Genomic DNA, 17,362 nt, shown 5'->3' with positions numbered 1-17,362 from the left:
AACCTAATTGCCTTGCCTTCACAGCTCTTTTGCCCTGGAACTGATACTCTTCTAAGACTAAGTAAGAGGGTTTTTTTTTTAAATGAATTACTTTTTACTGTTACTAAATAATCCCCATATGTGAAGGCCCATGAGAAACCCCAAATAAATCCCATAGGTGGAAGGCGGTACCTTGGGGCTGGGACATGACGTCGGTTTCCACAGATGATGCCTGCACAGGACACACTGAAGGTGAATGAAGATATATCGATGGAGGATATAACATAATTGGAGACGTTGGGGATAATGTTGGGGATGGCACTAAATGTGAAGGAAGTGCTGGCACAGGTGTTGATACCAGTGACTGTGCAGGGGGTGAGGTAGGTAACTGCACAAAGGATGGCAGAGATGAGAAAGGCACTGAGAGAGTCATGGACGATTGCATGAGTGCTGGGAGCGAGCGTGTCATTGGATGAAGAGCTGGTGAGAGTGGCAACTGTTCAGATGGTGATGAGACAAGGCAGGCTCTAGGTGAGTCAGGTGGTGATGGGACAAGTGCCTCTGCAGATGGCTGCGTGGCTGATGAGGAAGGGAGCTGAGCAAGTACAAATTCAAGATCCTCATCGTCGTCATCCTTCCCATTCCCCTTGGTGGCTTCATTCAGAGGGTGCCTCCAGGGCTTTGACGAGGTGGCCACTGCAGTCTCTGAGTTCTGCCCATCAATTGCTTTCCATTCCCTGCCCTGGGGCAGATGCTTTCCCAAGCAGAACACTTCCACCCGGGGGAAAATTAAATTCTTGGTGGGAGATGAGAGGTAGACAGCATCTAGCAAAGACAGCAGAATAGGCATCCTCATGGCGACCTTAGAACCACTCGACACTGGCAAAGCACTTCAAAGAAAATTTTAGGTGGCCCACACTGATAGTATTTCATTTTATCTTTACAACAACCTTATAAAGTGAATTCAGAGGACGTGTCTGGTTCTGTCACTTACGATATGGGCAGCTCAGTGGCCCAGTGAATAGAGTATTGGGGCTGAAGTTCAATCTTCCTGAGTTCAAGTCTATCCACTATGCCCACTTAGTTGGCTAGTAATCTTTAATAGCTCCCAATAAGTGGGTATAGTATACTTAGATAAAAGACCCTGATTATCCATTTACCCAGTGAAACATGTTTCAAAAGCTATTTATTAGCTCTGTGACCCTGGGCCAGTCATTTAACATCTGTCTGCCTCATCTGTTAAAAAAAAAATCGGGATAAAAAGCCAAAGAATGCTTTCCCAAATTTATTCTAACCCCAGATATTTACTAAATGTTTGACCTTGAACAAGTCACTTAACCCCACTTGCCTCAGTTTCCTCATTTATAAAATGAGCTGGAGAAGGAAATTCTCAGACCAGCACTCAACCTCTGGGGTGCTGAGATAGATATTTCAGTCAGTTCCAACTCTCCATGATACAATTTGTAGTCTTCTTGGCAAAAAAACTGGAGTGGTTTGGCATTTTATAGATGAGCAAACTGAAGCAAATGGAGTTAAGTGACTTGCCCAGGGTCATCCAGCTAGGAAGTGTCTAAGTCTGGATTCAAACCCAGGAAGGGTCTTCACGACTCCCAAAATAGACCTCTAATAAATATCTGCTGTTTTACTGAGTTACTAATATTCCTCAAAACACTATGTCTCTTATATGAGAATCTTGTGTGATGTCATGGAGAGTCTCCTGGATTTGAAGGCAGAAGCCTGGTTGTGGTCTGCTATTCATTGGATGTAGGGTCTTGGGTGAGTCACTTAACCTGGTCAATCACTAGTTTGCTCTCTAGAAAATTAAAGAGAAGGTGGAGAGGGACAGCCAAGTGATTCAGTTGGATTAAGAGCCAGACCTCGAGGCAGGAGATCCTAAACTCAAATCTGGCCTTAGATACTTTCTAGCTTTGTGACCCTGGGCAAGTCACTTAACCCTCACGACCTAGCCTTGATACCAATACATGGTATTAATTCTAAGATGGAAGTTAAGGGTTTAAAAAAAGAAAGAAAATAAAAAGGTTGGACTTCATGACCTCCAAGGCCCCTTCTGGAGTATAATCTATGAACCTATGTTTCCTGATTACTCCTCTTTCTGCAATTGTTAGGGCTCTTTCATACTTTATAATTACTTTGTCTGTATTTTCTGTTTATTAATCTGTGCACGTGTTATTCCTCTCCATTAGGATGTAAGCTTGCCAGGCACACTCCTGCCATCCCTGCTTCTGGGTAAATTGAGGCTGGTGGATTGTTTGAGTTTGGGCACTGTTAGTTACCACTAGTGGGCTGAGTCAATCCAGGGTCTGACCTAAATCTGGCATTAATAAGGTGAGAACCTCAAGATGGGAAGCCATGAAGCTGCCTGAGGAAGGCTGAGCTGACTCAGATGGGAAATGGAGCAAGTGGCCCCACTTTCATCCTGGGGAGATAGGAAGTTCACTCTCCAAAAAATAAGGGGGTGAGGAGGAAATACAAGCTCCTTGAGGGCAGGGACACGCTCACACACACTCATAGATACTCCCTCTCTCTCTCACACATACTTTTTCACACATAAACATACACATACTCTCTCTTACACACGTTTTATTTCACACACTCCTCTCTCTCTGGTTCTCTGGTTCTCTCTCTCTCTCTCCCTCTCTCTCTGTCTCTCTCTCTCACACACTCACACACACAGAGACACAGACACAGACAGACAGACAGACAGACACACACACACACACACACACACACACACACCATGACACATAGTAGAAGCTTGATAAAATGTTATTGACTTAAAGGCACGAAGGCTGCTGCTGTTCCGAGATGGACACAGCTATGAAAAGGCTGAATTATTGCTAAAACCCAGGTCTCCTGACTTTTAACCCCAAATCGAATGCTTTTCATAGATAAATGGCTTCCCCAAGGGACTCCCAAGCAAGCGATGAGCTGCTCTCTCACAGTTATTTACTGTTTATTGGGTCAGAAATCTACAGTCTGAGGGCCAAATCTGGCCTGCCACCTATTTTTGTATAGCCCTGGAGCTGAGAATCATTGTTACATTTTATATACGATATCTCTATCTGCTTTTGTTCCTGGCTTAGTCGGAGGACTGTGGAGTCCTCTGAGCTCACCTTTCAGGCTTCTACTCTCTCTTTTCCACACTTTCCTATTCCTCATCTACCCAACCTCCCAAATCCAGTAGTCTCTCACCATCTCAGTACTGTAAGTGGCAGTGTTCCCTCTTCCAAGGGTCTTTAGGATTTAAAGCTCATGCCCTCCCTGGAGACCCAAAGTCTTTGTCTGGGAAACAGAGTGAAGGATTTGGGAAAGGACAAAAGGGGATATTTTCTAGTAAAATTTCACTGGGGGGTGGGCTGCTATTTTGTCTGAATAATAATAAAATTATTGTATCATTAATTAAATGTTGATTATTATTATTTTGTTGTTCAGTTGTTTCAATTGTATCTGATTCTTCGTGACTCCATTTAGAGTTTTCTAGGCAAAGATACTAGAGTGCTTTGTTATTTCTTTCTCAAGCTCATTTTACAGATGAGAAAACTGAGGTAAATAGGGTTAAATGACAGGATCACCTAGCTAATAAATTTTTGAGAGCTGAGCCTGAGGTCTCCCAAAGTCGGGGATCCTTCTGACTAAGTGGAGCAGTCAGGCAAATAATGAAGAGGTGAGAGACAGACCTGTGCTCAGACCTGTACTAAGGCATCATGCAGCTGTTCTGCCATTGAATGGGGGTTTTGTTTATTTTATAGCTTCAGTGAATACATGCTTTTCTGGCACAATCATTCTTCAACATACATGATCTTCTGCAGATAATTGGATATGTTACACATTAACAAATCACTTAATCAACAGTCTGTGATCATTTACCATGTTGCCACAACAGAAATATTCGTGATGGAGATAAATGACATGGGTAGGGTGATCTGGAGGTTAGTTCTTCCTGACCTGTGGGATGACCAGCTAAGAGAATCATTGTTGCTTTTGATCAGCTTTCACAATCAATCACAATTACTTAGGAGGTAGGTAACAAAACATTTTGTAGCTAGGTACATGGTTAGAGGGGAATTTAAGATGGACTGAAATCAGGAAATTTCTCAATTTCCAAGTTACATTTTTCTTGTGTTGCATCAAAGCACCTTGACAATGTTGCCTGGTTATCATAAACCAACGAACCATCGAAGTGTGTCAGAAGCTTGTGCTTTAGAGGAGTGCCTGATGTGCCTGTGTGTTTGGCTAGCAGTGGGTGTCTAAGTGTACCTCTACTAAGAGGGAAAGGGGAGTGGTAATGGCTAATGATCTTTAGGTTTTGATTCTGAGAATGTAATCTTTTTAGGTTAATAATCTGGGGGGGGGGGAATTAAAGTGGGACATATGTGTCTTAGCCCTGTATTTGCTCTTGTATTATTTCTCCTGTACTGAGAAGACAATTCCATTAGTAAGGGAAGTTAGAGGGAGAAGTTACACAGAGGGGATTCAGTGGATGTCTCATCTTCTTTCATTTTCCCAAAATGTGATCCTGTCAGGCAGTGGGGGCATGATGGCTCTCAACAATAAATGGCTGAAGCCAAATTTGAATTCAGGAAGATGAGTCTTCTTGATTCCAGACCTGGTACTTTATCTACTGTGCCACCTATCTGCCCAATTAATTATTATAAAAATTATTTAGGGGAATGAACCAGGTGACTACATAGTTGTGTCTATTTTCTAGACTCCATGCATAGTTCCTATTCATGTCTCATCAAGAGCAATGACATCAGTGTTAATGGAACATCAGTGAGAGGTCTACAAGTGGCCAGGGGGAGCATTGAGGCAGAATGAGTTAAGGCTAGGAGAGCTCTTTCTATCACTTCAAGTAGTGTCTCTAACCTTTTCTAAAGGAAGGAATTTGATTTTTAGTAGTCAAACTCAGAGCTCCAAACTGTACTGCTCCAAAGAACATAAACACTCCTTAATCTCAAAGAATCACAGATTTTGAGAGTCAGGAGGGACCTCCATGAGCCATTTAGTTCAGCCCATACATGAAAAGAATCTCCACTAGAATATCCTGAGAAAAGTGGTCCTCCAACCTCTGCCTAATGACTTCCAAGCAGGAGGGACCCAGCATCCTTCAAGGCAGCCTCTTCTATTTGGGCCAGGAAGTTTTTTTCCTGGCATCAATCCTAAACTGCCTCTTTTCCACTTCCACTCCTAGGGACGCAATCTATCAGAGCCCTAGAAAGACTGTGTGATACAATGATACAAGAATTTGTCATTCAGTTATTCTCCATTCCCATCTGATTCTTCATGACCCTATTTGTTTTTTTCTTAGAAAAGATACTGGAGTGTTTTGCCATTTCCTTCTCATTTGACAGGTGGGGAAACTGAGGCAAACAGGGGTTAAGTGACTTGCCCAGGGGCATACAGCTAGTGGTTTGCCATTTTCTTGTTCAGCTCATTTGATAGATAAGGAAACTGAGGCAAACAGGGATTAAGTGATTTACTCAGGGTCATACAGCTAATAAGTGTCTAAAGCTGGATTTGAACTCCAGACCTCCTACTCTATCTGCTGCACTACCTAGCCACCTCTTACTATAGGAAATAAGAAAACTGGGTTTCAAGTTTCACCTCTGCCACTTACTTCCTGGGTGACCTTTCAATAGTCTCTTAACCTCTCTGGACCTCAGTTGCAAAATGAGGCAGTTTAATTCAGTGGCCTCCATGGTGCCTTCTAAATATGTGGTCCTATGAGTGTGATACAATATGACTAATGCCCTAATGTTCTTTTGTACCCTTACTAGTGAGAGGATGATTGTTGTCTAGGTTTGGAGAAGACTGTTCTTTTTCCACCACTAGAGGGATGTGTGCCCCCAAACAACCGAAGCAGAATCTATGGTGGCAAGGTATCAAGGCAAGGGAACAGAATCACATTCGTCCAATTCAAAGAGGCTGGTATTGAGCCTATTCTGAAAATTCTTCAGGGAAGGAGTATGATCCCTTGTGTTAATTGCTCCTGATAAAGCAGTCCTCAGGGGTGGTGAGGTGATGCCATAGTGCATAGAGAGCTAGGCCTGGAGTAGCGAAGATTTGTTTTCCTGAGTTCAAATCCAGTCTGAAATACTTACTAGCTATGTGGCTCTGTGGTCACTTAAACCTATTTGCCTCAGTTTCCTCATCTGTAAAATGAGCCAGAGAAGGAAATGACAGATCACCCCAGTGTCTATGTCAAGAAAACCCCAAATGCGGTCACGAAGAGTTGGACATAACTGAAAACAACTGAATCACAACAGTTAGAATATAACTGACTACATTGGGTACCAAGGTTCTTAATGTTAAATATTTGTGACAATTCCCTATGTATGTTGGATATTATACTGTTTAATTTTGTCTTTATATCCTCAACACAGTATAGTGTCTAGTACACAGAAGAAATTTAATAAATGCTTGTGGATTAAAAATAAAAAAAAGAATGTAACTGACTAGAGGGTAGGGATTAACTTCCTTTTTGTGTTTATATCCCAAGAACAGGTCAGCTTGGTGGCTCAGTGGACAAAGCACCAGGAAGATTCATCTTTCTTTTCTCTGCTGGAACAAATCATTGGCAACTGTTCTAGGGCCATAGAGAGTTGCATAGGCGCCCTCTTGAGAGGTTCATTAACTTGCCCAAAGTCATATAATCAAGCTGTGTCCAAGACAGGACATCAACCCATACCTCTTTCTTTCTTTCTTTCTTTCTCTTTCTTTCTTTCTTTCTTTCTTTCTTTCTTTCTTTCTTTCTTTCTTTCTTTCTTTCTTTCTTTCTTTCTTTCTTTCTTTCTTTCTTTCTTTCTTTCTTTCTTTCTTTCTTTCTTTCTTTCTTTCTTTCTTTCTTTCTTTCTTTCTTTCTTTCTTTCTTTCTTTCTCTCTCTCTCTCTCTCTCTCTCTTTCTTTCTTTCTTTCTTTCTTTCTTTCTTTCTTTCTTTCTTTCTTTCTTTCTTTCTTTCTTTCTTTCTTTCTTTCTTTCTTTCTTTCTTTCTTCCTTTCTTCCTTCCTTCCTTCCTTCCTTCCTTCCTTCCTTCCTTCCTTCCTTCCTTCCTTCCTTTCTTTCTTTCTTTCTCTCTTTCTCTCTCTCTCTCTCTCTCTCTCTCTCTCTCTCTCTCTCTCTCTCTCTCTCTCTCCCTCCCTCCCACCCACCCTTCCTTCCTTCCTTCCTTCCTTCCTTCCTTCCTTCCTTTCCTTCTTATTCTAAGGCAAGAGAGTAGGATGATGTGCTTTAAAGAAATTTCTCAAAAATAGGGTTAAAAATAAAGCAGGAGGGCCAGCTGGGTGGCTCAGTGGATTGAGAGTCAGACCCAGAAATAGGAGGTCCTGGGTTCAAATGTGACCTCAGATACTTCCCAGCTGTGTGATCCTGGGCAAGTCACTTGACCCCCATTGCCTAGGCCTTTCCACTCTTCTGCCCTGGAACCAATACATAGTATTGATTCCAAGATGGAAGGTAAGGATTTTAAAAATAAAAAATAAAATAAAATAAATAAAGCAGGACAGGGATTAAAAGGACCTGAGTTCAAATCCTATTTCCTGTTTACAAACTGTGTGGCCTTTGATAACCACAGTTTTCTTCTATAAAATAAGTAAGTTGGATTAGAGGCTCACTGTAGAACCTTCTAATTCTAAATCCAAGGGGATAAAGGAGAGTGGGTATTAATCCTGTCCCCCCCCCCAATTCCAATTAGTCTGCCATTGCTTGAGCATCTCAATTATCGAAGAAGAGTTTTGCTAGTTATGGAAGGGGATGATCCATTGGTTATTTCTTTATCCCGGTGGGAGATAGAGGTTTGGACCAGAATGATCTGGTTTTAAAATATGGACAGTCATTGGTTGATTCAGAGCAATTCTGAGATTCAGGCAATATGGTGAAGTGGAAAGAGCTCTAAACACAGTATCAGGAAGACCCAAGTTCAAGTGTTGTAGTCATGTAACCCTGGGTAAGTCACCTAACCTCTTTGGAGCTCAGTTTCCTCTTTGTAGAATCGGGGCTGGTCCTGGATTCAGGGACCTCAGAGGTGCCTTCCAGCTCAAAATCTATTATCTTATGACTAGAGAACTAACTGTGGAATATCTATGGGACTGTGTAGTGAACAAACCATTAAGTTAAAGTTACATCCAGTGCTAAAGTCATGAAAAGGAAAGAACACCTCCAAGAAGGGATATATAAGTCCTTGGGAATGTCAGGATACAGGATCCTCCCTTTGACAAAGAGATCTCACTCATGGAGGCTGAGGGTGGAGAAGGTGGATGAATTGGCAACAGGAAGAAAAACCTGTCCAAGGTCACTTTAGAAGGGAGGAGCAGAATAAAGGAGAAAAAACATTCTTCTAAATTTCTAAATACAGGGTTGGACTGAAGAGTTGACGATGCTACTTTGGGGCTGGGCCATTTCCAGTGTCTCACTCCTCAGTCATACCAGCTCTCAGACATGAATTACCTATGGGTGTGAGGCTTTGGGTTGCACCATTTCCATTCCTTTGGTCAGAGGCAGGAATGGATCTAGGACACATTATGAGGGCCCGAATGGCAATTTGTCCATCAATGGCCAACTACCTCTTAGTCACAATGGCTAGAACCTGAGAAATACAGATACTCGCCCCAGCCTTGGGAGACTGGGAAGGATCAAGTTTAGCCTGCTCAGTCTAAAAGATAATCTAATTGAGCAATTCAGTTTATATTCCGTTTTTAGATTTCTACATAGCTGTAAATTCTCTGTATGCAACCCTATTAGATAACCAGTATTTACTGATAAATTGTAAGGAATAATCTTAATTATTAATTGGTTAAAGAATTATATAAGAGAAACAAGAATCAATAACTAAATTAAAAGAAAATCTTTGGAAATGCTTTTGCAAAATATCTTTGCCAAGGAGAGCTGGCACATATCTTTAGCGTCTTGGAACATATCCAGACTTCTTAAGGCAGTGGTATCTCTTTTGGCTCTGAAAGTAGGGAATAACCTTGGCTGGGACTATATTGAGACAGAGGGACTACATCATTCCTCCCTTCATAAGAAAAGAAGGAAACAATCTGACCCTCTGGGGAAAAAAAAAGAAACTTTCTAAATAGGAAACTGGTTTTCCCTTCTGAAGAAACATTCACCTGACCCTTCCTCTCCCCCTTTGGGGGGAAGTTTGTGTAATCTGATTCTGGCATAAGGTATAGAAGCAAACTGGCAAAGAGGGTCTTAAACCAGCATTGGGTGCATCTTTGACCCTGACACTATGATGAATGAATTTAACAAGAAGGGTCAGTTTGGGCTCAGAAGATTGTTTTCTCAGTATTTTATTTATTTATTGTCAGAGAAGTGTAAGATATCAAGGTTGGAAGGGGCCTCTGCATAGAACTCACCAATATAACACAGAGGCCACTATGATCTAGGGAAGTGATAATGAACCTTTAAGAGACTGAGTCTGTTAGAGACTGCCCAAACAGTATCCTCATGCTGTATGTGAGCCATCTCCTTATCCCAGACAATGGAGGGAGGAAGGGCTCTCATTGGGCTGCTGGGCAGAGGGTGGATGAAATGAGAAATGTCCTCAGGCGTGCATGGAGAGGGGGAAGGGAGCAGCCCTCTCCCACACATGTGCCATAGGTTCACCAATATGGATCTAGAGTAATAGTTCTCAAGTTTTTTTGGTCTTAAGACCCCTTTACACTCTTTTTTTAACCCTTACTTTTTGTCTTAGAATCAACACTGTATATTGGTTCCAAGGCAGAAGAGCATTAAGGGCTGGGCAATGGGAATTAAGTGACTTGCCTAAGGTCACAGCTAGGAAGTATCTGAAATCAGATTTGAACCCAGGACTTCCCTTCTCCTGGCCTGGTTTTCCAACCATTGAGTCACCAACTGTCTCCAAATTCCCTTTTATCAGCAGCATAAGCTGGGGAGATCAGTGTTTTGTCCTTGGGATTTTTTGGCTTTAATGTTATATAAATCACTCATACTGAGTATATGATCCACTAAAACCTATGAGCCCTTTTCCCTTTTGAAAATGCAGAAACCAAAACCTGGAAAAGGGAAATCACTTGCTCAGCATTAGTGAAGAAGGAAATGTTGGTAGCCTATACTATAATTCAAACATTTCAACACTCTGACTTCTTTCTAAGGTAACAACAATCTAATGGAGGAAAGGTTTAGGGGAGAGATGAGGAGTTTTATTTTGGACATATTGAATATACTAGATGGGGAAGCTAGGTGACTCAGTGGATAGAGAGCCAGACCTAGAATCAAGAAGACCTAATTCTGACCTAGATACTTCCTACCTGTTTGATCCTGGGCAAGTCACTTAACTCCATTAGCCTAGGCAAGCCCTTCTGTCTTAGAGTTGTTTCTAAAATAGAAAATAAAGGTTAAAAAAAAAAGATGTCTACTAGATATCCAGATATCTGAAAGTTAGTTGGAGATTATTGAGACTGGAAGTTAGCAGAGACTGAGGCAGAAAAGGCAGATTTGAGAATCATTGACACAAGGTATCAGAGGAGGGATTTGGACTCAGGTCCACCAAATTCAGAGTTAGTGTTCTTTTTTTTCTTTTTCTTTTTTGGGATTCATCAGAGTGACTATTTCTTCACAAGAATGCTTTTTGTTCAACTGCTCCAAGTTGTTGTTTTCCAGGGACTCCTTGGGGTAATGGATCCCCAATCACTGGAGGTGTTCAAATGGAAGCTAGCTGGCCAAAGGAAAGAGGTCACTAGGTGACACAGTGAGTAGAGCGTTAGACCTGGAATCAGGAAGATCTGAGCTCTAATTCAGTCTGACACTTACTATGAGACCCTGGGCAAGACATTTTATCTCTCTACCTCTGTTTCCTCATCTTATAAAATGGGGATAATAGTAGAGCCTACCTCCCAAGGTTGTGGTGAGGATAAAATGAAATAATATTGTAAAAGACTTTACAAACCTTAAAGTGATGTGTAAATGCTAGTTATTATTATTCCCACCCCTTCCCTACCTAGAGTACTCACTTATCCTCTTCAAGTATAAGACTGTGTCCTGATATCCCCGGTAATAATATTCATGCAGAGCCTGAGGAGAAAAGAACCATGAAAATTCATTATTTCTCGAGCTGCTGAAATAGAGATGGGGGCCATGGGGAGAACCAGGACTTACTTCCCCTTTCTCTCAACACTATGAAAGGGTTAAAAATTTGTCCTCCACTAGATAAGCAAAAAGTAAGCTCCTTGAGGGCAAGGAGTGCTTCATTTGTGTCTTTAAAACCCCTGTGCCTAGCACAGTACCTAGTATATAGTAAGTGCATAATAAATGCTCACTGAATTTCATTGAACCATCACTACTACAGTCTTTTTTCTTCTGTCACAATGATGGTGAACCTTTTAGAGACCACATGCCATACCCCACCCCCCACCAAGAGCTGGACACTCTCTGTCCCCCTTCTTACCCCACACAGGGGAGGAGGGAGGAAGCACTCCCATTAGGCTGCTGGGCAGAGGGACAGGTGATGTAAAAAAATGTCATCAGGCACAGTGGAGAAGAGGAGTGGAGCAACTCCATTTAAGTCCTTCTACTTTTCTAGTGACAAACTCTTAGGGGGTGGGGGGTAGGCGGAGTGGGGCAACTATGTGCCCTCAGAGAGTGCTCTTTGTGCTTATGTGTAAATCTAGCCCTGTGCATTATCACCCTACAAAGTGTTTATTGGACTGTATCCTATAAGTCTTATAGGATCTGGCAGAGAATTCATGCAGAAAGAATTAAACCCAGTTATTTTCATGACAACCACAGCAAGTCCTCAAATCCCCCAATTTCCGCATTTGTTTCATACATTATAAGATTTAGTACTCAAAGGACATTAGAGATTATTCATTTTTCATTTTATAGAGGAGCAAACTGAGGTCTAGAGAAGTTAAGTGACTTACCCAGAGGTGTACTGAAGAGAGAGCTATTGTGTTAGAGAGCACACTGGATGGATCTGAGTTCAAAACCCTTGACTTAGGGCAGCTAGGTGGCTCACTAGTGTATAATTAGAATTTTGCTTCCCAGAACTCTAAATCCCAGCTTCCCATGTTTCTTCTCATATTACGTGTTAACGTAGGGAGGATATAAATTTTGTGTAGCTTTGCCCTTACTCTCTTTCCTGGAAACTTGGCTGTGGAGCTGGGGTGAGGTGAGAGGCAGGAGAATTTTACTCAGGTGTTTTTTACTCAGGTTTTACTTTGGTTCTTTTTATTTCTTCTACTTCAGGTAATTAATAAACTTTATAAAATATAATACTTGGAGTTATTGGATATCAATTTAAATCTTATACTTGGTAGAGATACAGGTTCGGAGATGGCAGGTCCTGTGTTAAAATCTGGCTTCAGACACTTTCCTAGTTGTATGACCCTGGGTCAGTCACTTAACTCCAATTGTCTAGCCCTCACCAATCTTCTGTCTTGAAACTGATACTGAGGATCTATTCTTTTTTTTTTAACTCTTACCTTCCATCTTAGAATCAATATTGTGTATGGGTTTCAAGTGCTAAGGGTTAGGCAATGGGGGTTAAGTGACTGACCTAAGGTCACACAACTAGGAAGTATCTGAGGCCAGATTTGAAACTGGGACTTCCTATCTCTAGGCCTGACTCTCAATTCATTAAGCCACTAGCTGTCTCTACTGCATATTTATTCTAAGACAGAAGGTATAGGTTTTTAAAAATCCTTTGCCTTGTTATCTTGGGCAGGTCACTTCTATTCTTGGGCCTCAGTTTGCTCATCTCTAATGGAAGTAGAGAGGGGTTAGACTAGATAAGATATATACTAAATCACTATGATCCGGAGAAGCCCTACTTCCCTTTCAAAAGAGGATTTACAGGATTCTACAGAATCTTTTATCACTTACCATTAGGTCTGGGGGAAAGAGAGCATGGGTCATCCGGGCAATATTTTCCAAGGAGAACTGAAAGCCACAGTTGAATAAATGGAAGTCATGGAAGATAGCTGGGCAGTCCCTGGGGCAAATGTCTTGCTGGCCACTGAAAGCTGAGATGGTAATTGAGTCTGTCCAGTAGGAGCATGGCTGCATTCCAGTGAATCCTCCATCAATATACCTCTGTTTTTAGAAGTAGGAAGAAGAGAGAATAAAAATATTGGAAGTGGGGGGGGGGTTACTGATTTTTTTTTTTTTGGTTATTGATAATGCAAAGGACAACCTTTAGGAACAACTTATCTGTGTTAATGTGCAGGGAAATGTTTTATTAAAGATCCTAATCCTAGATTATTAGCATTACATAGGATCCTAGGGACCATCTACATCAAGGTTTTCCAACCAAAACTAGCATTGGTTTCTGGTTCTCAAAATTATTATTGCCAAAGGCCTCTGATTCTTCTTTTTTTTTTTTTAAACTCTTACCTTCTGTCTTGAAAGTTCCTGAGACCAGATTTAAACCCAGGACTTCTTGTCTCTGGGCTTGGCTCTCAATCCACTGAGCCATCTAGTTGCCCCCAAAAGATCCTTAATTCTTAAAGCCTATAACTTAGAAAGCTGACTCTTCCTTCTCCTCCTTTGACCCACCTACATCTTACTCCTTCCTTCTACTCCCAGATGCTTCCTTCTCATTATCTTACCTATTTGTTAGAACTCCTCATGATCTGACTCCAACTTTCTCTCCTGGCTGATTTCACATTATCCTTATGCAACCTCATTCAATCTTTCAGCCAAAAATGGCCTCTTTCTGTTTCCTGTACATAACACACACCATCTCTCCCCTCTTTGCTCTTTCACAGGGTCTTATCTATTCCTAAAATGCTCTCCCTCCTCACTCTTTGCTTTCAGGAACTCCTAGCTCCTTTCCAAGTTCAACTCAAGTATTGTCTCTTACCTTTTGAAAGGGGTGTTTCCTCATCCCCCCCACCCTGTTGTTAGCATTGCCCCCCCTCATCATTTTGTATTGTATTTATTTTGTATATGTTCTATATTTATTTATCTAGGAACATAGGCTTTCCCAGTAGTATATAAATTATTTGAAGGCAGAACTGTTTCATTTTTGTATCCACAGTTTCTACTTTGTATTCATAGTATAAGAAACACAATAGATACTTAATAAATGTTTGTGGCTTGTTTGGTTCCTAGTCACTGTTTCCCCAGATGTTGAGAACAACCCTAGAGAATTTCTGTACTATCAAGGTCAGCTAGGTAGCTCAGTGGATTGGGTCTGGAATTAGGAGGACCTGGGTTCAGATCTAGCCTCAGACACTTCCTAGCTCTGTGACCCTGGCAAATCACTTCACCCCAGTTGCCTAGCCTTTTTCCCTCTTCTGCCTTGGAACTGATACTTAGTCTCAATTCTAAAACAGAAGGTAAGGATTTAAGCAAACAAAAAGAATTTATTATCAACATAAATTTAATTTATCATTGTCATAGATTTAAGAGAATATCGTGGGGGTCTAGGTAGCACAGTAGATAAAGCATCAGGCCTGGAGTCAGGAGAACCTGGGTTCAAATCTGGCTTCAGACACCTTTTAACTGTGTGACCCTGGGCAAGTCACTTAACCCCAATTGCCAAGCTCTTGCTGTACTTCTATCTTAGAATTGATACTGGGAAGACAGTAAAGGGGTAGGGGTGGGGGAGGAAGGGAGGGAGAGAGGAAAAGAGAACGTTGTTCTCTCCATTTGCAAAAATGGAGACCATTTTTAGCGACCATTGAGGTCATTTAGTCTACCCCCCATTTTATGAGTGAATTCAGACTTAAAGAAGATGACTTGACAAAGGTCAATGGGTGAATTTAGTGACAAGAGTCAGGACAAGCCTTCTGATTCCTAACCCATTGATTGCTCTTTTCTCTAGGACTTGGGTAGCCAATGCAAGACCAACCAGACCATGGATGTTGCCTAGGGTTATGGAGGGGAGGCAGTGCTAGAGTTTTAACTGGCTCCCTTGAGCCAATGACTAAATTTTCAGCGAGAGCCCTCACCCCTCAGAAATTGGTAGATGATCCAAATTAGGGCTTGATTTATTATTTCATTGATTGACTTCAGAAATTAATGGAAAAAATGTTAATAGAGCAGATGAAATAAAAAGTGTGTTGGGTGTGTGCATTATTTTTGGAGTTGTTGTTAAACATTTACCAGCATGTACTTCTGGATATAGGGCTGGTACTGAAACACCCACCCAGATATCTCCCAGAGAACACGCACATTTTTTTAAGGTTACTTCTTTGGTCAAGGCCATTGTCTCCAGAAGGCCACTGTGAAAATGGGAGGAAGAAACAAATGAAGCCATTATCATCTGTTAACATGCTAGTTGAATTATGTTTGGGGACCCAAAGAGGGGTGAGTAAGAGGTGGGATACATTCTAAGGCCAGAAAAAACAACAAAACTGACCACTTATCCCTGAAAATCTTCTCAACTTCAGTCTCATTGACAGTCATAAAGAACATTCTTCAATTTATTTTTAAATAAACTTTATTAGTAACAACTCCAAGACAAAAGGGCAAGGACTAGGCAATTGGGGTTAAGTGACTTGCCCAGGGTCACAGAGTTAGGAAGTGTCTGAGGTCAGAGTTGAACCCAGTCCTCCCTCTGTAGGCTTGGTGCTCAATCTACTGAGCCACCCAGCTGCCAAAAACATTCTTCACTTTGAATAAAGACCTTCTCTAATTAGGGTATCCCTAAGCCACCTGAGAGCCCTCCACTGATCTCTTTATTGAGCCTCCCATCTCAAGATGTGACTGAGGCTTTTGTTTTTAATTGGGAGGTTAGAATCCGAGAGGGTGGGAGTCTATAATGTGGAATCAGGGTTCGAGTCTGCTCTCAAGGGTTTTGCTTCCAGTCAGCTTGACATCACTGCAGTGGGCAGCAGGTAGTCTATCCCCTGCTATCCTGAAGGAAGGACCTGGGAGAAATCTTCTTTTCCCAGAGGGTACATTTCTGTCTCTGGGCAGAACAATAGCAAGCTCCTACCAGTGGGTATTGTAACAGATTTCCTGGGCACTGTTACTTGTTCCCAGAATAATCTGTTCTGCCCCTATTTGACTTCCAACTCTCTACCCCTCAAGGTCTGACCATCATCTTCTCTGTTCATCCATCGACGCATCCTTTAATAAAAAATAAACCCTTACTTTCTGTTTTATATTCCATACTAAGTATTGGTTCCAAGGCAGAAGAGCAGTAAGGACTAGGCAATGGGGGTCAAGTGACTTGCCCAGGGTCACACAGCTAGGAAGTGTCTGAGGCCAGATTTATACTCAGGAAGATGACTATCCACTGTGTCAGCTAGTTGCTCTTCCTGTCCCATAAGAATCTATGAAGGACAATCACATGAGCCAACATGTCAAGCTCTTTGTCAACCTTAAAGCACACATAAATGCTAGTTGTTGTTACTGTTATTATTAATACAATAATGTAGTGGTTTCCTACCCATCTCCCTTCCAACTCATCCTTCACATGCATACTACTGCTTTATGCATAGGTCTGATTGTTTGACTCCTCATACTCTGAATTGCCTACTAAATTTTTTAATCTGGCATTCAAGGCCCTTCACAATATAAGGCCATGTTACATTACCAGATCTCTCACTCTGTTCCCCTTTATGCTCCCACCAGAATGAACCACTCTATCTCTCATACATACCCTACATTTTCCCATCTCCATGAGTCTGTTCATGGAGTTTCTTTTGCATGAAATGTCCTCCTGCCATCCCTAATCAATTAAATTCTTAACCATCTTTTAAAAAACCCAATGCAAATGTTCCCTCCTCCATGAATCCCTCCCTGATCTAACTCAGTTTATTATGATTGTTCTTCCTCAGACCTCACCTGGTGTGTTGTTGGAACCTCTCTTAGGCACTTATCATGTATTCTTTTGTAGAATGGTTATTCAAAAAGGAGAAAGCATGTATTATGTACCTACTGTGCCAGGCACTGTGCTAAGCATTTTGTAACTATTATCTCATTTGATCCTCACAACAATCCTGGGAAATAGGTCTTATTAATATCTCCATTTTATATTTGAGGAAATGGAGGCAGACAGATGTTAAATGACCTGACCAGGCTCACATAGTGGGTGTCTGAGGCTAGATTTGAATTCAGATCTTCCCAACTCTAGACCCAGGGCTCTGTCTACTAAGCCACCAGCTACCTCTTCTAGTCCGACATATCCCCCTACTATAATATAATGCTTCATGAATGCAAGACTATGTCTTAAGCAAACTGTATATCTCATGATTTGTAGAGAGAGTCCTGGATTTTGATCTAAGAAGACCTGGATTCAATTCAATTTCTTATGCATACTACCTGCATAGCACAGGTGAATCCCTTGCCATTTTTTGGCCTTAGTTTGTTTATCTGGAAAATGAGGAGGTGAGACTAAATCATCTCTTAGACTCTCTACCCCTAAATGGATCATCCTATGATGTCACT

The 17,362-nt window shown here is 41.5% G+C and overlaps 1 protein-coding gene across 1 annotated transcript in view; it reads right to left on the bottom strand.

Moving 5' to 3' along the window:
• Positions 1-17,362, bottom strand: part of PNPLA1 (patatin like phospholipase domain containing 1) — a 59,879-nt gene that overhangs the window by 19,217 nt on the left and 23,300 nt on the right. Inside the window, exons 4-6 of the mRNA XM_007483778.2 lie at positions 12,845-13,054; positions 10,975-11,035; positions 172-804 (exon numbers count right to left, since the gene is read on the bottom strand). Of these exons, the coding sequence (XP_007483840.1) occupies positions 172-804; positions 10,975-11,035; positions 12,845-13,054 (904 nt within the window). The remainder of the gene's footprint in view (positions 1-171; positions 805-10,974; positions 11,036-12,844; positions 13,055-17,362) is intronic.

This window comes from Monodelphis domestica, chromosome 2 (assembly GCF_027887165.1).
Source record: "Monodelphis domestica isolate mMonDom1 chromosome 2, mMonDom1.pri, whole genome shotgun sequence".
Taxonomy (NCBI): domain Eukaryota; kingdom Metazoa; phylum Chordata; class Mammalia; order Didelphimorphia; family Didelphidae; genus Monodelphis; species Monodelphis domestica.
The sequence above is the reverse complement of the archived record's forward strand: the minus strand, read 5'-3'. Positions and strand labels throughout refer to the sequence as shown.